The sequence below is a fragment of the Theropithecus gelada genome, chromosome 6 (assembly GCF_003255815.1).
Source record: "Theropithecus gelada isolate Dixy chromosome 6, Tgel_1.0, whole genome shotgun sequence".
In the NCBI taxonomy this organism is placed as follows: Eukaryota; Metazoa; Chordata; class Mammalia; order Primates; family Cercopithecidae; genus Theropithecus; species Theropithecus gelada.
Genome location: NC_037673.1, coordinates 94,383,221 through 94,404,369, shown reverse-complemented (window position 1 = coordinate 94,404,369; position 21,149 = coordinate 94,383,221). Strand labels below are relative to the sequence as shown.

General features: G+C 33.6%; 1 protein-coding gene across 3 annotated transcripts in view; it reads left to right on the top strand.

Annotated features, from left to right (window-relative positions):
* CHD1 (chromodomain helicase DNA binding protein 1) overlaps positions 1-20,377 on the top strand; it is a 76,952-nt gene extending 56,575 nt beyond the window's left edge. Inside the window, exons 25-37 of one of the 3 annotated variants that reach the window (XM_025388528.1) lie at positions 221-262; positions 1,926-2,056; positions 3,147-3,285; positions 3,495-3,645; positions 4,877-4,993; positions 5,792-5,920; positions 6,391-6,654; positions 7,028-7,168; positions 12,041-12,219; positions 15,954-16,050; positions 17,037-17,088; positions 17,666-17,876; positions 19,380-20,377. In XM_025388528.1, coding sequence (XP_025244313.1) covers positions 221-262; positions 1,926-2,056; positions 3,147-3,285; positions 3,495-3,645; positions 4,877-4,993; positions 5,792-5,920; positions 6,391-6,654; positions 7,028-7,168; positions 12,041-12,219; positions 15,954-16,050; positions 17,037-17,088; positions 17,666-17,876; positions 19,380-19,725 — 1,999 coding nt within the window. In that variant the 3' untranslated portion in view covers positions 19,726-20,377. The remainder of the gene's footprint in view (positions 1-220; positions 263-1,925; positions 2,057-3,146; positions 3,286-3,494; positions 3,646-4,876; positions 4,994-5,791; positions 5,921-6,390; positions 6,655-7,027; positions 7,169-12,040; positions 12,220-15,953; positions 16,051-17,036; positions 17,089-17,665; positions 17,877-19,379) is intronic. The other 2 variants (XM_025388529.1, XR_003119889.1) reach the window with 2 other exon arrangements.
* The last annotated feature ends 772 nt before the right edge of the window (positions 20,378-21,149 follow it).

Below are 21,149 nucleotides of genomic sequence, written 5' to 3'. Positions count from 1 at the left end.
ACATCATCCTGGGTGTTAAAATATGCCTTGTCTTACCTGCTGTATCTTAATGTTTTAACATTTTTGTTTTTAGCATAGTTGATTCATTCTTCTTAGATAACAATGCCTTGAATTAGTTTTTATACTAACAAGTACCTTCTTATATCTGTAAATATTAGAAATACCTATATTTTTAGTGAATACTGAAGCTCACATTTACCAAACAATTATTTTGTCTTAGGTTTATCAAGAGCTATAAGAAATTTGGTGGTCCTCTGGAAAGGTAAATACATTTATTATTCTCATAGAATAATGGAATGTGTTACATGCTGTCAGCTTTGTTTGTGTTAACATTCAGTTTAGCTACTTTGTTAAATTTGCTTTTAATCGGCATTTACAAAATTAATGTACAAGACAAATTTCAGATTGATTTTTAAAAATGTTTTTATACTATCTTTAATTTCTAGTCTCAAATTTCTTTCCTGTAAATGAAGTTATTTATACAGTACATGTTTAAATTGTACTTTTATGACTGTAAGACACTTTTTACAGTCTTTATCTCATTTTTCATCAGTAACTTAAAAGTAGCATAAGCAGATTTATCCATAGAAGGGCTGAGTTGCTAATCCAGTCTTTTTTTTTTTTGAATGGAGTCTCACTCTGTCTGCCAGGCTGGAGTGCAGTGGCACGATCTCGGCTCACTGCAACCTCCGCCTCCTGGGTTTATGTGATTCTCCTCCTTCAGCCTCTCAAGCAGCTGGGACTACAGGGGTGTGCCACCACATCCAGCTAATTTTTTTTTTTTTTTTTTTTTAAGTAGAGACAGTGTTTCATCATGTGGTCCAGGTTAGTCTAGAACTCCTGACCTCAGGTGATCTGCCCGCCTCAGCCTCCCAAAGGCTAACACAGCCTTTTAACCAGCTCTGCTTTCCCTAACTAGAGATATTTTCTTAATTTTCTCGAATTCATTCTCTTATTATACAAACTGTATTGAAATTCAAATTAAGACAGTTTTTTTGTTTTTTTTTTTTTTTTGAGACGGAGTCTTGCTTTGTGGCCCAGGCTGGAGTGCAGTGGCTGGATCTCAGCTCACTGCAAGCTCCGCCTCCTGGGTTTACGCCATTCTCCTGCCTCAGCCTCCCGAGTAGCTGGGACTACAGGTGCCCGCCACCTCGCCCGGCTACTTTTTTGTATTTTTTTTAGTAGAGACGGGGTTTCACCGTGTTAGCCAGGATGGTCTCGATCTCCTGACCTCGTGATCCGCCCGTCTCGGCCTCCCAAAGTGCTGGGATTACAGGCTTGAGCCACTGCGCCCGGCCAAATTAAGACAGTTTTTTGAAGTTATCAAATAATCTCACTAAGTATTGTGATTTGGATATTCTTTGCCCTTTGTTGTGGTCAACCCACTGTTTGAATATAGACCAGCAAAGACTCAAATTAGTTTATTTTTTATCTAAAAAATCCCTTCAAAAATAGACATATTTTCTGTTTCATTTTGAGATGGCATACTTAAAATATAACAAAATACTTGCATAATTATTTTAGATGAACAAAAGTCTTGAATATTAATCATTCATATTATTTGGTGCAGAGGAATAAAAAGTTACAGAACTTTACTCAGCTTTTTTGTTTACAATTATAAAACTTCACCACTTCATTTTGAACATCTTAAAATTTGATCAGTTATTAAAAACTTTTACAGAATTGGTATGTAATCTTCCATTTGCTCTATAATTAAGTAAACTTATTGAATATATAAATGAATTGTTTCTCTGCCACATTGTCCTGGTTTTTATGTGCTTCCTGCCATTTATATGAACAAGAATATATAGAGCATGCAGTAGAGTAGCATTTAGATCTTGAAATAGAGTGAAACTTAGTTTATCTTAAATGGCACCACTTCATTTAACATATTTACCTGAAAATGGGATTATTTTGTTTTACAGATTAGATGCAATTGCTCGAGATGCTGAATTAGTTGATAAGTCGGAAACAGACCTTAGACGACTGGGAGAATTGGTACATAATGGTTGCATTAAAGCTTTAAAGGATAGTTCTTCAGGAACAGAACGAACAGGTAACATTAAAATGAGAGTGATTTAAAAGAGAAGTAAATGAAAGTTTCAAAACATGCTTTGTTGAGCTAGATATTATATCTTAAATTATCTATTCATCAGTCTCAAAAGATTATTTATGAAACAAAGTAAAGCCATTCTGGGTAATAGGAAATGGAGAACAGAATTGCAATTTGAAGGCAGTAGAATCTGTTTTTAATTCCGCTGACATTTTCTGTCTGAGAGGTAAGGTCAGAAATTACTGTTTTATATCAGTTATATATATATGTGTGTGTGTGTGTGTATACATATACGTATATGTGTACATACACGTATATACACATATATACATTCATAGCTATATGTGTATATACACACAATACAATATGTATAGTATCTATAGGGTTTTTTAGTATAGATGACTGGGAAAATATAATGCAAATATACATATATGATATTGGTTTGGTACATAATTATTTTATTATTATGCTTATTTTACAGTTCATTTACCTGAATAAAAATATTTAGATAAGATTTAATAAGCAGGCCAGTCATAGTGGCTCATACCTGTAATCCCAGCACTTGGGGAGGCTGAGATGGGGTTTTAGCTTGAACCCAGGAGTTTGAGACCAGCCTGGGCAACGTAATGAGACCCCGTGTCTAAGAAAAATGAAAAAATAAAAATTAGCAGGGTGTGATTGTGCATGCTTGTATTCTCAGTTACTTGTGAATTGAGGTGGGAGGGTTGCTTTAGCCCAGGAGGTCGAGGCTGCAGTGAGCGATGATTGCACCACTGCACTTCCAGCCTGGGTGACAAAGCGAGACCCTGAGTCATCATCCTATAATTCTTTATTTAGAGGTTGGTGGTATTAATAGATTGATCCATCTTATGTAATTGGTAAAACACTTAGATAAATACTTTTCGTGAATCTACATCTGCTAGATGATAATCACTAGTTCATATGTAATGAAATTTAAGGTTTTCCAGTAATCTTTTAATAACATAAATAAAGAATACTTATTGTTAAATAACATAAGTAATAGCATCAGTTGCTTGGTGTTTTATAGAATTATGTTTTATACTTTTATACTCTTTTTTTAAAAAAAATCAAGGTGGTAGACTCGGAAAAGTGAAGGGTCCAACATTCCGAATATCAGGAGTACAGGTGAATGCCAAGCTAGTCATCTCCCATGAAGAAGAATTAATACCTTTGCACAAATCCATTCCTTCTGATCCAGAAGAAAGAAAGCAGTGAGTTACTTATTTTCTCCATTGTAAGATTTTTCTTAGTCAATAATTACAAAATGAATGTGCTTAATTTTTATGGTGTTATTGGCTAGTTATGAAAAAAAAAGAAATAAAGCATAGTATTTTAAAGTTCTAATGACTCACGTTTTTCAAAATTAATTTTTCAGTAAGGCAATTACAAACTTACCATTAGTTATTAACTTTAATGCCAGGTATACTATCCCATGCCACACAAAGGCAGCTCATTTTGATATAGACTGGGGCAAAGAAGATGATTCCAATTTGTTAATTGGCATCTATGAATATGGATATGGAAGCTGGGAAATGATTAAAATGGATCCTGACCTCAGTCTAACACACAAGGTACTTCTATTTCTTGATTCTGTTGACCATTCATGTTGAATTTAATTTATTCTAATTCTTACTTTTATGTTGGAAATAATGGAAATATGTAAACCAAGGCTCTAGCTAGTTGTGTGACCTTGGTGTATTTAGAAGATGCCTTGCATGAAAAGATGAAATTTAAATGATTTCTGAGATTTTGCGTTACTGTGAAATTATATGTCATTAAGGCATTAGGTGTATTATTTTTCAGATTATTAGGTTAAAAGTTTTATTCTACCAAAAATTTTTTGATGCATAGTAGATGTACATATTTTCAGAGGCGTGTGATAATTCGATACAATCATATAATATATAGAGATGAAATCAGGGTAACTGGGACATTATCACCTTAAATATTTATCTTTACACTAGGAACATTCAAATGATTCTTTTCTAGCTATTTTATAATGTATAGATTATTGCTAACTATTGTCACCCTACTCATCTATCAAACACTGGGTCTTATTTCTTCTATCTAACTATATATTTGTACCCATTCATCATTAATTTTATTATTCCAGTAAGACAAAATCATTAAAATCTTTTATATATATTTTTAAAAACATCGGTATTTTAGTATTTTTGGTCATTTGGTTGCACTGTGCTAGCTGAAATCTTTTTTTTTTTTTTTTTTTTTTTTTTGCCTAAAACGGGAAACACTGGGAGAACTTCCTTGTTGTTTATACTTATGTGTTGGGAACCTTTAGATATTGGTGCTTTGTTACTGTGAAGAAAAAATTAAGTAGTCTAGATTCCCCTATAAAACTTTCCTCCCAGTGTATGCTTTAGGTCTTCTTCTAGAAAGATGACATCTTGTATTCTAGGAATTTTTGTGTACATTATATATAAATACACTTTTACTGAGAAGGGAAGGCATTTAAGGATTATATAACATGGAATAACAGTGGATGTTAAGTACACTTTTGTATATTTGAAGGAAATTTACAACCTCATACTTTCTATTTTCATTTTGAAAGATAATATGAGGGTATTTAAAGTATATTTAGAATTCATTCTCAGAAAAATTAAATCTTTGGCTCTGGCATAGGTATAAAAAATGTATTTTGCATTGAGTTTATTCCTACAAATACTAATAATTGAAACTTGGTGAACTATATGTGTATATATATATTTAAATGGTTAAGCATGTTTTACCCAATTTCTCATGTTATTTATTAAGACAATGTGAAAACGTTAATTGCTTTTTCAGATTCTTCCAGATGATCCTGATAAAAAACCACAAGCAAAACAGTTGCAGACCCGTGCAGACTACCTCATCAAATTACTTAGTAGAGATCTTGCAAAAAAAGAAGCTCTTTCTGGTGCGGTAAGTTAAGGCCCACATGCCTAAGACCAGTTTACTTTTTAGTAAGATAAATTTTGTTTACTTGACCATGCTAAACATCTGAAGTCAATATGAGCTTATATAAATAGGTTTTTCTATAATTAAGTAGTTTTATTTGATGTTGCCATATTCAAATTTTACCTTAAATTATCTCGCCATACATGTTAAAACTGGTGAATCATAGCTTTTAGAAGTAGGATTGTTTTTTTTTCTAGTTTTAGAGAGGGATAAAGAAAATTTGTTTAGAGTGTAGAGTGCTTTTCGAGAAGTCAAGCCTACATAGCCTACATGACTGTTTTACTTGGAGTCATTAGAGTGCTTAAGGGACAGCATCATAGCTTGCCGAGCTTACTGAAAAAGAACGAAACAGACAGCAAAAAGGAGGTGATTGGAAACTTAGAGCAACCGTTAGAAGTTTACCTATGACCATTATGTCAGTAACTACTTGTAGCATTAAAAATCATTCCTAATGCTGTCTCTTGTGCTATTGAATTAAGCTGGAGGTGATAATAATCTCAGAGGACAAAAAATTGTTTCTACTTCTCTCTGATTCTTTTTTTAAAGGAATAATAATTGGCTAGTATTTTTTATTTACATTAATATTATATTTGACTCATTAAGTTATAGCACCTTTTTTGAGTTTCTAATGTTGGTACAGCTTATTACCAATAGACTAAGGATAAGGTAGGTATATGTATTCTAGCCATTGGATTTAATGTTTATGAAGTTTTTAAAAATGAAATCTGTAGAATTGGTTAAAATTAAAATAATGATTTTTAGGGAAGTTCAAAGAGGAGAAAAGCAAGAGCTAAGAAGAATAAAGCAATGAAGTCTATAAAAGTGAAAGAGGAAATAAAGAGTGATTCTTCTCCTTTGCCTTCAGAGAAGTCTGATGAAGATGATGATAAAGTAAGAATGTGTTTTAGAACAACAACCTTTTCTATGGAAAGGGAATTATGGCATGTTTTTGTGTACTTTACATTTAAAATTTGAACTAGTCCCTTAAAATTTGTATTTTAGGTACTGAAGTCTGCGTGTGTGTGTGTGTGCGCGCGCGCTTATGGTTCATGACATAGTCTCATTTATAGAACAGAATTCTAACTATCCAGTAGATATTATATAGCACTAGAGGCATAGAGCAAAGGTCCTTCCTTTTCAAACAATTGCCAGTTCGATGAGCTTCTGTCTCCTTTAATTGTATTATGAACTTGAACGGGACTGGCTTTATAGGAAGGTAAACATTGCATGTATAATTATTAGGGGGATTCTGGGCTGTCTTTCAGAATCCACATACATGCAATCTGTAGTCATGTGAAAAAAAAAATTAGTCATTGTTAAAATTTGGTTAGTAATACATTGGCCATACTTGCACTTTTCAGGATGAGATCAGTTCTGTGAAACATCCAAATAAAAAAATTAAAACAGAAAGAGACAGTGAAGAAAAACCTGAGCCAGATGTTTTTATAAAGAAGGAACCAGAAGAAAAGAGGGAAGCAAAAGAAAAGGAGAATAAAAAAGAACTTAAAAGGGAGATAAAAGAAAAAGAGGATAAGAAAGATATAAAGGAAAAAGATTTTAAAGAAAAAAGAGAAAACAAAGTAAAAGAAGCTATACAGAAAGAAAAAGACATAAAGGAAGAAAAGGTACGCAAATCATAATAAAAAATAGAAAGTAAACACAATCAGCATATTTACATTTTAGGAGACTAAATTGCATATCAGCCGATACTAGTCTCAGTAATTGAGTTCTTCAGAAGCATGTGTGGGTATGCAGTAGAGGAGAATAATAGGTCTGAACACTCTTTCATGTTTTACCTTCAGAGTAACATTACAGAGTAGCTTTGGTTGTTTCCCCAAATGAAATTGGGGGAAAAAAATTAAAATAGATGAGGATATTCAATGAGAATGAGCACTTGTAGAATAAAATGAGACAGTAATTATTTTCTGGAAGTGTTAGTCATTTTGCCTTTGTTGCTATTGGGGTTTTGTTTTTGTTTTCTTTTCACTTTTTCTTTAGTTGAGCGAATCCAAATCTGATGGTAGGGAAAGATCCAAGAAATCTTCAGTGTCAGATGCTCCAGTTCATATCACAGCAAGTGGTGAACCAGTTCCCATTTCTGAAGAATCTGAAGAGCTGGATCAGAAGACATTCAGCATTGTAAGCCTTTGACTTTCTGATTATTAGTACTAAATCATATAACATTTAAGTTGAAGTTTGTCATTTATAGCTTTTAATTTAGAACTGCATTTGAATTTATTGTAGATTAGATTGATAAAAGCAATATATTTAAAATTTGAAGGCTTCTTTTTTTTTTTTTTTTTTTTTTTTTTTTTGAGTTAGCATCTTACTCTGTCACCCATGCTGGAGTGCAGTGGTGTAGTCACAGCCGATTGCAGGCTCACCCTTCTGGGCTCAAGTGCTCCTCCTGCCTCAGCCTCTCAAGTAGCTGGGACTAGAGACATGTGCCATACACCCAGCTAATTTTTAGTTTTTTTGTAAAGATGGGGATTTTTTATATCACCCAGGCTTGTCTTGAATTCCTTGGTGAAAAAGGGAGATAAGCCTGAGTGTGGTGGCTCACACCTGTAAGCAGTTTGGGAGGCTGAGGCGGTGGATCACCTGAGGTCAGGAGTTTGAGACCAACCTGGCCAACATGATGAAACTCTAAATACAAAACTCTAATACAAAATTAGCTGGGCGTGGTGGTGGGCGCCTGTAATCTCAGCTACTCTGGAGGCTGAGGCAGGAGAATTGCTGGAACCCAGAAGGCTAAGGTTGCTGTGAGCTGAGATTGCACCATTGCACCTCAGATGACTACGTGCCCGGGCCGGCAACAGTGAGACTCTATCTCAAAAAAAAGCAAAAAAACAAAAAAACCAAGGGAGATAAAAGGAGGCCAAGGTGGGCCCAGGTACTGGGATTACAGGCTTGAGCTATCATGCCCAGCTGGTGTCTTAAATTTAGAAGCAATTCAGAGAGACTTTTTAAGAAAGACTTTAAGAAGAGGGGTTTGACAAGTACTTTGAGTGTATTTGTTTTCCTCCAGCTCATATTTCAAATTTTTAAATTCCTGAATGCCATTAAAAAATAAATATGTGTATATACACACACATATATGTAATTGTGCTTGTTATCTATGGTGAAGGACTAGTTTTTTTCCCAGTCTTTTGCAGACCAATATTTTTTTAAAAAAATCCAATAAGAGTGAAATGTTTCACTAGAAAAGTAAAATAAGAAAAAATTATGTACAAAATATGAGCCTAATGTTTTGTTAGTAGATGCAGTAGCTGTAAAGTTGCATTGTCAAATTATACGAGTATCTAAACAGGCTCAATTTTTGTACCTATGTTGTTTTGGACTGGCAATATGTCTTGTCTAAAATATACTGATTCTGCATGTTGTCATGCCTTTGTGTTCCTCAAAGTGAGGGAGAAACTATCTGTGCCTTTTCTAAAGACTTTATTTACTGAAGATATTTATGTATTTATTTATAATTTACTCAATGTATATATTCATAATTTATTTACTGAATATTATTGTATACTTATGTAATTACATAATATAACAGTATGTATGTGGTTAATAGTACTGACTCTTGAGGCAGAATGCTGCTATTTGGAAAGTAAGTATGAAGATTAAATGAATTGGTACATGTAAAGTTTGCAGATCAGTGCTGTCTTCAGAAAAGCTTAGAAATTGATAGTGATTGTGAGAATAAAAAGTCCAATTGCAGAGCAAAACCAGGAAGGAATAATAATTTTAGAGAAAAAAGCCAAGTGGTATGAGACAGATACGTAGTTTGGCCTTAACTAGGACTAGGAAATGTTTCCTTACAAGCCACAACTGAAGGTAACATTTGTAGTCTAATATATAAATGTATCATGTTTATATATAGTTACAATATATACAAATTTATATATAAATATATATTCCTATATTTCCTTTTTAGAGAATGCATGACAACATGCATGATATGCGTGACAACATGCATTTCTAGAATCTGAATCTTTTGTACTAGTTGGAGCAGTTAACGTACTTCAGTCACTTGTTAGACTTGGTTGTTAGTTTTATCACTAGTATTAATCAAATGCTATACTTCAAAGATGGGAAATTTCACCTTCTAAAATTATATTTGTTTTCGACCCATTATGTCCTTCTAGATCCCCAGCTTACCCTCTTGTCCTGCTTTCTCTTCTTTTGCACGATGACTAGACAGTGCTGATTTAATGAACCCACTAATGTATTTCCTACTGATTCCACAACATGCCCTAATATAGTTCAAATATTGTTCATGCCCTTTAAATATATTGGTTCTTACCAGTCATCTTGTTCTCCCTACTTTGAGCTGTTGACGTTCTTCCAGTCACTGAGAATATTGGAGACATTCAAAGCTGCTGTGGCTCCTATCTTCCATTTTATTTATTTGAACCATATGTTTTATCTCTGGACTTTTATTTTTATCTCCTCTGCAGATTCACAGGTTGGGATTTCTTCTCTCTTTTTCAAGGGTAACTGGTTTTTTTGTTTTTGTTTTTGTTTTTTGTCTACTCTGTATTGGGTGGGACTCGGGGGAGGTGGTATTCTTTTGCTTTTTTGAGGTGAAAACATTAAACTCTTCACTTGAGCTACTTCCCCTTCTCTCTGTGGTCCACTAATGAATTAGGTGAGATTGTGCCTTTTGCCACTTTTTTTCCCCCACATTTCTTTTTTAGTCTTCTGACTTTTTCATGTAACTGCTGGAATGGAAAAATTCCTACTGTGCACAATGCATGAATTTTCTCTCCATTGATCTTAAATGATATTGTGTGTATCATGGAAATGAAGACTGGAATAGTTCTTAAACATGGACTCCGGAGCCAGACTTTCTGGCTTGTATAGGATTTTACCTCTAAGTAAGAAATTCCATTGTATTTGGGAATAGCTGTAAATAATTCTGAAATTCAATGGCCTTTTCTAGGTCATCACTCTCTAAACATCACTCCTTATCTTTTACTGGTTGTCTTCCTAAGTGACAGTATAATTTAGCAGTCAAGAAAGAGCACAGAGTCTGAGGTCAGTTAGAGCTGGATTTGACAGATGTCATTTTATTCTAAGTTTCAGTTTCTTCTATAAAATAGATTCTACTGCAAAGGACTATTGTCAGGGTCTATTCTTATTGCTTCCATCCTGCTCATACCTCCCTTGGTACTCCACATAGCAACCAGAGTAATCATGACTTAGAGGGAGAATAAAGTCCCACCATTATATTTCTGTGCTTAAAACACTCCAATGGCTTTCTATCTCATGTAGGAGAAAAGATTCTTAGCCTGAAACCAACCTCGTAGCATCTAGTCACCTCCCATCATTGCCAGCCACTTCTCTCACTTACTTGGTTCCAGCGACACTGGTGTTCACACTTTTTTTTAAAACATGTCAAGCAAGTTTTAGGGTGTTCATGTTTGTTTTTTCCTGTACTTGAAATGGCTTACTCTATTTTCTTTAGATGTCCTCTCAAACATTGCCCTTCTCTGAAATCTTGTATAAGATAGGAAGCTCCCTGCTCTTTATTGCTTTATTTTTCTTTATCACAGTTGTTGTCACCTGACACACTATTTCTTCTTTATTTATTGGCTCTCTAGTGTTATACTAGATTCCAGGTTCCATAAAGGCAGGATCTGTTTTACTTACAGCTCTATTTCCTGGGTCTGGAACAATATCTAGAACATAGTATGTACTAAACTGACATATGTTGGATAAATTATTTTCTAACAGAATATAAACTGCCAAAGTTGAACAAAAAATAGGAAACATAAAGAACAGCAATGAATAAACTAAAAGTTAGAAAGGAAATTAAAGATTTTCTTAAAGCATCAGATCTGACTGAATTTTAATTTTCTTTTTAATAAGAGAGGTCCTTCAGAGCAGTGGTGTGAGGATTTATTATTTTATTTTTTTGAGATACAGTCTCACTCTTGCCCAGGCTGTAGTGCCAGTGGCATGATCACAGCTCATTGCAGTCTCCTGGGTTCAAGCAGTCCTCCCACCTTGACCTCTTGAGTAGCTGGGACCGCATGTGTGTGCCACCATGCTTGGCTAATTTTTTTTTTTTTTTTTTTTTTGGTATAGAATCAGAGTCTCACTGTTGCCCAGACTGATCTCAAACTCCTGGACTCAAGTGATCCTCCTGCTTCAGCCTCCCAAAGTGCTGGGGTTACAGGCATGAGCCACCACACCTGGCCCGATTTCTTAATAAATGATGTTGAATTATCTAAATGTATTGTCTGATGTTGACCCATCATCCTTACATTCCTAGAACTAAACCAGCTTGCTTTCTGTGAATATAATGTTAATTTTTAATTTGTTTTTGCATTTACAAATTTTATCTGACGGTTCCCTTGTTAGTAATATTTTTATTTTGATTTTGGTAGAAGGTTGTAGTTCCTATTGCTACAATAAAACATGCAGTTCTTAATATGTCAGCCTTTTATAAGCATGTCAGGAATGTACAGGCCAAGGAAAAAGTTACCCTTTGACCCTGTATTCCCCAACCACCCAAAATATGAAGAGCAAGTCATTATTGCCACCTTCTGTTGTTGCAAAAGTTTGGAAGAATAGACAGTTTATATATCTAGCTATATTGATTTTAATAGTTTTGCTAAAATCATTTTACCCTGTATTTAGTGGATAGTAGGGTATATTAAGTTATACTCTGAAATATTTTTACTCTCTCTCTTTTAATATTCTATATTTAAGACTCCTTATAATAGTGTGCTACAGTATAAAAAATAACCATTTATGTAGAAGCTAAGTAAAATCCAAAACTTTTACTTACTCAAATACTAATTTTAAATGATAACAGAAAGGCTTACTTTCCTGAAAAAAATCTAAAGGGGAACCCTGATGTATAAGATTTGTGAAGTGAGATTTAATTGCTTATTTTGTTATCAAACAGTGTTATAATATTCATGTAAATATCATTGAAGGAGGTAGATCTTGTTGACTTTAGGTTTTTAATACATGTGTTTATATTCTTGTTTTCTTATTTTAAAGTGTAAAGAAAGAATGAGGCCTGTTAAAGCAGCTTTGAAACAACTTGATAGGCCTGAGAAAGGCCTTTCAGAAAGAGAACAACTAGAACATACTAGACAATGTTTAATAAAAATTGGAGACCATATCACAGAATGTCTAAAAGAGTATACAAATCCTGAACAAATTAAGCAATGGAGAAAGTAAGTGATACACTTTTCAGGAAGTGTTAAATTTGCATTATGTAACTGTCTTTTGTTTTTCTGTTTTCTTTCCTGATTCTGAAGTTTAGGGAACAAGATAATTTTTAAAGAGGTAACCTGCAGATGATTGTTTTAATTTTTCTCCCTTTAACGTTAAAGTTTTTTTTTTATGAGTGGTTACTTAGGTATCATGGTATGTAACAAGTGGCATCTCTACCTTTAAAGGAATAGTGGCAGCTGTTTCATTAAAATTCAGATTGCATTTTATTTGAAAAAGTCTTTGCAATTTACCAAATTATTATCGGTAATATCTTTTGAAGTTGATGTTCCCACAAAGTTTATTGTTGCATGAATTTAGCAGTTTACATCCTGGATACATTTATGAAGTTGTAAAAATTAGCATCCTCAAGCAATGTAAAATGCAAAAATTAGGAAAATAAAAGTAATGTAGTGCATTATTCTTAAAGCTAAATTTAGCTAATCTAAAGGATTACATTTAATTTCTTCTCTGCTTTTTTTAGTGTAAAAATGCTTGGCTTCTATCTTTTACATTTAACCAGATATACAAAATTTGAAAGCCTGGCAACTCCTCATTTAAATAATACCTTTTGCCAAGAATGGGTTATCATTTTTGGAGGACCACTGAATGAAAATATTTAGTTGTATCTTACACACCAATATTTGAATCCTTGTAATTAGGGCTTAAATTTTTGAGGTTCAAAGAGTTAGAATATCTACTTTTTCTGCGTTCTAGATGAGAAATAAGGAACATCTTATTGAAATTACACAGTGAATTTGGTTGAAAGTAAATTTAAAAATGAGCAAAGAATTAAAGAATTTGAAATAAAATTTTAAGTAAAATATAAAAATTACACAGCGACTAATACAAATAGGTACCATTTCAAATTCGGTTTGTTATTAGGAAAGAGTGGGGAAACCTTTGGAAGAAGAGAGACTTAATAGCCAGGAGACTTAACTTTTTCATTGTATTCTGTCACTTTACATCCTAAGGCTATGCTCTCACCTCACTTTTCTTCATTCAGTTGGGCAGATTACCTTTTTGGTTTTCCCGTTTGGTTCTCAGTTACTTTGATTTCGTATGCCTTATTGTTCATTCCTGCTGCCTCTGTCTCTGGTTAAACCAAATTCCCTTAAGAGGGAGATGGGGAAGGAAAGAGGGAAATATCCCATGAAGCAAAATAGCTTTTGCTCTCTTGGAGAAATTGTATTTTTATTTATTCATTTTTTTGAGATGGAATCTCGCTCTGTTGCCCAGGTTGGAGTGCAGTGGCGGATATCGGCTCACTGCATCCTCTGCCTCCTGGGCTCAAGCTATCCTTCCACCTCAGTCTCCCTAGTAGTGTGGGATTACAGGCCCAGGCTACCAGGCCTGGCTAATTCTTGTATTTTTTGTAGAGACGGGTTTCACCATCTTGGCCAGCCTTGTGTTGAACTCCTGACCTCAAGCGGTCTGCCTGCCTTGGCCTCCCAAAGTGCTGGGGGGAATTTTTTTTTAATACAGAAACAAGAAAAAAAAAGTACCTTATATTGAGACCTATTATTGGCTGACCCCATCCCCTCAACAACAGTCATTGTGGGCCAGGCGCGGTGGCTCATGCCTGTAATCCCAGCACTTTGGGAGGCCAAGGCGGGCAGATCACGAGGTCAGGAGATCGAGACCATCCTGACTAAGACGGTGAGACCCCCTTTCTACTAAAAATAAAAAAAAAAAATTAAAAACTTAGCCGGGCATGGTGGCACGTGCCTGTAGACCCAGCTACTCGGGAGGCTGAGGCAAGAGAATCACTTGAACTAAGGAGGCAGAAGTTGCAGCTGTTTTGCTTTATGAGATATTTCCATCTTTCCTTCCCCATCTGGGGAATTGTACAGAATGAAAGAAGATAGAAATCTAAAGATTACAGAACGGTTGGCATTAAGCATGTGTTACAGTAGTTACCATAATGATCTTTTTGTTTTTTGCTTACAATTTTTTTCAATATATTTTTTGACCAAATTTCTTAAAAACAACTGAAATGCAACACTAGTTTTTATTTAAAGATCACTGTAATAAAGTGATGGCCAAAATAGAATGTATATTTGTATTTTATTTGTCTATCAAATATGCCTCATTCTAGCTGATCCTTTTAATAGTATTACTTGTAGGAACTATGAACAGATATTTACTATTCCATTTTACAGAAGGAAAAAAATGGATTCAGTTGAAAAGTATTTTAGGGCTGGAACTGGAGAATGACAGAGGAAACACTAGGACCTGAACTCTAAAAGAGGCACTAATTCTTAGGTTTGTGTAAGTGCTGATGCTTGCCTCAGCTCTGGTGCTTTGTTCAAGATCAGATAGTCATTTGGATGATATAATTAAGACCAGAATCTGGTTCCTGACTAGATTTTTTTGGGGGAAAATATGTATATGTATGTGTGTATGTCTATATATATATTTTTTAAATTTATTTTTATTTTTATTTTTATTTTTATTTTTATTTTTTTTGAGACGGAGTCTCGCTCTGTTGCTCAGGCTGGAGTGCAGTGGTGCGATCTCCGCTCACTGCAAGCTGTGTCTCCCAGGTTCATGCCATTCTCCTGCCTCAGCCTCCCGAGTAGCTGGGACCACAGGTGCCCGCCACCACGCCCGGCTAATTTTTTTGTATTTTTAGTAGAGACGGGGTTTCACAGTGTTCGCCAGGTTGGCCTCGATCTCCTGACCTCGTGATCCGCCCGCCTCGGCCTCCCAAAGTGTTGGGATTACAGGCGTGAGCCACCGCGCCCGGCCGGAAAATATGTTTTTACAAGGAATTTACTTAGGAACAAAAAGGTACTTTATTAAATTCCCACCTTTTACCCTTATGAGTTAACCTTAGAATGTAGATATGTTCGAGATAGTCTGTCAATTTATGTAAAGGCTAGATGAATTTTCCCCCTTCTGTGGATTTCAGTTCAGTAAGGTACCATTTAATATATTCTCTTAAGTTCATTTTAAAAATATATTTCAAGGTAAATATTTTACCTCTAGTGTACATTTGAATCTTCTAGGGACTACTACCCTCCCTTAGAACTTAACATTCCTTTTCTTTTTGGAGGTATATTTAACAATTTACAGTTCTTATATATTTAAGGTATACAGTTTGATGATTTGATATACACATGCATTATGAAATAATCACCACAGTTTCTGATTAATTAATGATGCCTCTGTTGGAATGGCAAGAGATACCAAGCTGTACCTCATTTATGGTGTTTGATCGTGTTAACTCTTGGGACCATTACATTACTATTATTAAGTGACAGTTACTTTTTAATGCATTATTTAAGACAATTCTTTACAAGCATAATCCGTATTACCTGATGGTATTTCCACTCCCAATTATTAACATACCTGTCCCTTATATGCATAATCAGGATCACAGTATGAATCTGAATCACTTCCTGATTTAATTTATATCTTTGGTGCATTTCAAATTAGGATTGTTTACTGCTTTTCAGTCTAAAGACTATAAAATGAAGTGATCTGAAAGAGAAGTAAAATATAATGTTTAGTTTCACTGGAGTCTTATATGAAGTTTTGAAAAAATACATAGAATTAATATCCTTAAGAGTTTGTTCCATAGAGGGCTGTGTATGTGTGTATGTGTTTCTGTTTGGAGGGAAGGAGTTCCATGAAAAAAACTAAATATTTTCCACCAGACTAATGTAATTTGCCTTTTTTTAAATTCTTCTAGAAACCTATGGATTTTTGTATCTAAGTTTACTGAATTTGATGCAAGAAAATTACATAAATTATATAAGCATGCTATTAAAAAACGGCAGGAATCTCAGGTAAACTTGCTATCATATTTTTTTCCCTTAATTTATATAATTAAAACCATGAGACATTCTTTTTACAAAGCAATTTGATTAATAAATACAGAATGAATAAGATAAATTTCAAAAATCACCATTGAACACCACAGTAATAATTCTGTAATAATCTCAGGCAAGATTCACAGAAGGGAGGTAAAGTTAATGGGCATGAAAATAGGATATTGACAGATCTCTGAAATGTTTATTAATTATAAAGGGAAAATAATAACTTTATAATAGAGAAACTTACCTGACCCACCTTAAACAAGTGATCAAGGTTAATGTCACCAGTGGTAAGACACATCAGCATCACGAACCCTCTGATACTGAGAAAGGCACATCACTTATGTGGAATTCTTGCCAAAAATATAAAAGTGTTATGTGAAAACATCAGACAAGCCCTTCTTGAGGGATATTCTATAAAATAACTGCTACTCTCCAGAAGTATTAACAGCATGCAGTAGACTAAGGAGCTGCCCCAGAGGAAGACATGACAACTTAGTGTAATATGGGCTTCCAAATCGAATCCCCGAGCAGATAAAGAACATGAGTGGAAAAATGTGAAATCTAAATGAAGTCTGTTCTTCGGTTAATAGTGTTATACCAATGTTAATTATTTGCTTTTGATCTTCATACTATGTTTATATAAGATATTAACATTAGGAGAAGCTAGGTGAAGGGTATGTGAGAACTCAGTATTTTTGCAACTTTTCTATTAAGTCAGTTTATTTCAAAGTGAAAAAATATCTTTAAGTCATGGGACAAGTAGTTCATACTTTAAAAATGGAGATCTATAAATGTCATACATGTATATATACACACATATATACATATATGTACAGACATAAACATTCTAATACCTTGTTTGAAGACTTCAGTGTCAGTATTTTCTAAGAATTATCCTTTTTTGTAAGTTTGTGAAGTCACCTAAAGATTCTTACACATGTGTGCATTTATTTTAGCAAAACAATGATCAAAACAGCAACTTGAATCCTCATGTGATTAGAAATCCAGGTATGTAAGCCTTACTGACTGGGAAAATAAATTTAAAAAAAAATTTTTTTTAAATATTTGTTTTAAATAAACTAAATGTTAAAAAAGTTGTTACCTTGTTTTTATTTACAAGTACCTTTATATTAAGAAGATACGGTAATTCTGATACATACCTACATTATTATATAAAATGTATTCTCTTAAGCTATCGTTCTTTTTAGTTGATTATCCTTTTAATCATCTTTTTCCCAGTTTCCAGAAATTGTAGAATAACTGTTAAAATGAACAAATATTCTTTTTTATGTAATTTAGAATAGTAATGCATTCTTTCTGTATGACAGCCACAAAAGTATAGTCTGAGAAAGGAATGGGTCCCATATTTTTTAGTTTTTGTCACATTTCAGAATCAAGTGACCCTTTTAAAATAATCCTTAGTACTGCTTTTATACACCATTTATAAATGCTTCAACTGCTTGTATTTGGGAACCAATTTTGTTTTGGCAAGGGTTGAAACGAGTTCTTGTTATCTATCAACTTAAGTTTTTTTTGCCACATATTATTTTTAAGGTCGTTAATAAAAGTTGTACTTATCTAACAGATGTGGAAAGATTAAAAGAGAATACAAATCACGATGATAGCAGCAGGGACAGTTATTCCTCTGATAGACACTTAACTCAGTACCATGATCATCATAAAGACCGACATCAGGGAGATTCTTACAAAAAAAGTGAATCCAGGAAAAGACCCTATTCTTCTTTTAGTAATGGTAAAGACCATCGTGATTGGGATCACTACAAGCAAGACAGCAGGTAAACTTGGCAGTCACTTTAGAAATTTTGCTTATGCATGTCTTTCTCCTTATCATGATGTTCCTGTATTTAACCTATCAACTAATTCAATCTTCATGCAGTCAAAACAAATCTTGTGAAATAAAGGTGTTGTATATAATTAAGAAAAATTTATATATTTTAAGAACTGAATTTCTCTATAAAATGGCTTTTGAATCATAAAATTGAGATCAAAATATGTAGTAAGAAAGTTAATGTAGGGAGTTGCATAATTATAAATTGTGTGGGATTCATTGTTGGTTTTGGAGAATATTGGCTCAAATACTCTTTAAAATATAATAAATGGGGTGAAATAAAAACTTGATGTAATAGTGGTTCAGGTTTGGCTTAGGAAATTTTGTATTCCATATTTTTAAAAAGTCATGAGGGGAAAAATTAATATATGCAAACACATCTCGTTGAGGTTAAACTTCATCTCAGCAATCTGGAATATTCTTGGAACCAGGAGGGTTTTTTTTTTATTGTTGTTTTTTGAAGCCTTTGAACAGTAAGCAACCTCAGTGTAATAACATAGAATACTTTTTATTCCTTTATTGATAAAGAGGTATTGTCAGTAGTTAATGATCATTACTAAAAGTAAACTTGAAAACAGATTTATGGTATTTATGCTTTTATAGTAAGTAGAAGCAGCAAATTAGAAGACATTCTTTGTATTTTAGTTGTGTTCACTACAATAATTTCTTTGAGAACTTCTGTCAACACTATGAACACATCAGTTGTAAATGTCTCTTATTATTAGAAAGCGTCAAATAATTAAAAAGGCAGATTTGTAATATATATTTCACAGGCTTATACAATATAGTTGTTTGTAGTAAGGTCAACAAAAAAGGAACACATTATCTTCAGTGTGTGTCACTTTGGAATAGGCAGTCATTTTAGAGAATACTTCTCATTAAACTGCCACATTTATTTTTTGTCAAGCTGTCACATGTTTGTGGAGTAAATTTCTTAATGATTCATGTGTCACGTCTTACTAACTAGTCAAACTTGAGGAAACTTGTAATAGGCATCAGCAACCAATGAAAATTTTTTTCAGATTATTTTGTAGACTGCATTCTAGCATTTTTAAACTTTTTCCTGCTTAGTGGTTGATAAAAGTCTCTGGTCTCAGGAGTGTTTCAGATAGTTGTAATAGTCTTAATTTCAACTTTCAGACAATTAAGATGCAGTCATATAAATGATTTGTAAAATAAAAAGCAGCTAATTATCTAAAATAGCCATGTGAAATTAGATGCTATTTTAAGGACTTTGTATGGTTCACTTTAGTTTATGAATCAAATAGTTCTTCCAAAGAGATATTTCCAGTGATTTTTGAGTTAATTTAGTAAGTTTTATAATGAAACACTGAGGTTGTATACAGTTAAAAACATGTTTTAAGGTATTTTTATGTTTTTTAGTAATCTTTTATTTGGAAACATTTTAATTTGCATTATTTATCTAAAATTCTCAATTTTTCTTTATTAGATATTACGGTGACAGAGAGAAACACAGAAAACTGGATGATCACAGGAGTAGAGATCACAGGTCAAATTTGGAAGGAAATTTAAAAGATAGATCTCATTCTGATCATCGTTCTCATTCAGATCATCGGTTACATTCGGACCACCGATCAAGTTCTGAATATACTCACCATAAATCTTCCAGGGATTATAGGTATCACTCAGATTGGCAAATGGACCACAGAGCTTCCAGCAGTGGCCCTAGGTCACCACTAGATCAGAGATCTCCTTATGGCTCCAGATCTCCATTTGAACATTCAATTGAACACAAAAGTACACCGGAGCATACCTGGAGTAGTCGGAAAACATAACAAAAACTGCTATTTCGTCTTTCTGGACTTTTAGCCATATATCATAAACCAACACAGTAATTGCCTTACATGACTTGAAAGATATAAACAGATCTTCTATCAGTAGCAGTATTGTTACTTCTTTCCAGGATGCAAGGTCTATTATCCCAACAGAAGAGAAAATATTTTTATATTTAAGGATTATGCTGCACTGTACTACAAATGTTGTAGTACTTTTTTTTTGTTTGTTTCTTTTTTAAAGAAATGGAAAATGTTTACTATTACAGGGACCTCAACACTGCCCTCCCATACAGGCTGGATAAAACTGTTTTTAAGTCAGTGATTTTAGACTGACCTCCATTTAAATTATGTTTATATATGAACTTTACTCTGACCTGTGATCATGTTTCAGGAAGGAATGAAAGAGAGTTCTTTCTTAATAAAGAAAAACACTCAAGGACTTTGTTCATTTCCAAAGCTACTTGTTTACATTGTACACTGCGACCACCTTGCCGCTTTTCATCACAAGCTTGAATATTTAAATTCTGTACTTATATCTGTAAAATAGCCAGGAATTTCCTGTTTGTGATCTATTATTATGCCTTTTTACAAAAAAGAAATGGCTGTAAATTACTGTAAATATTAAAGGAACTTTCCTTACTTCCTTCCCTTTCTCAGGCTTTTTTTGACTGTTCCTTTCCCTACCAACTCAGGCCTTCTTATTAAAAAAAAAAAAATCAGTGTAATAACACTTTTTAATGATTTGTCTTGATGGAATCATTGTTTAGAATGTAAAAATGGGGAAAGGGGCCACTTTAATTCCATTAGTCCTCTTTTTATACTGAATATTTTATTAGATACATGTTATTTCTTCCCCCTTTTTTTTTCCTTTTTTAGTCAATATTGTGTTTGTAGTTTTAAAATGGCGAGATGATATGTAAAATCTTAAACTGCATGCTCTGGAAACATTTTTTTCAGATGCATCTGGTTTAAAAGGGTAGGTGTATAAACACTTTTCAGAATCCAAAACGGCCAAAAGTTATTGTAAATCTGTTTGTTTTCCCGTTTCATGTGGGCAATAATGTCAAATGTGCTATGCAGCCAGGTTAACATTTTAGATAAACTTGATTGACTTTTAATATAAACTGTTACAATGCACACTGATTGTATATAAAAACCTTATATATGACAAATTAAATTTAAGAAAAAGGATATGTGGGCTCCTGTAATTTTCTGCTGCATTCTTACTCCCTCAAGCACTTAACACCCCCCGCACTCCCTTTTTAAGTAACGTTTTGCCGCCAGAAAACGTATTTTGGTAAGCAGTTGAATATTTGTAATGTGTAGCATTACAACTAAATCTTTTGGAGAATATATGAATATTCCTATGAAGTAAAACTTAGGCCATAGACATTTTTGTTGGCCCCTTTTGGCTTCCTGCAGAT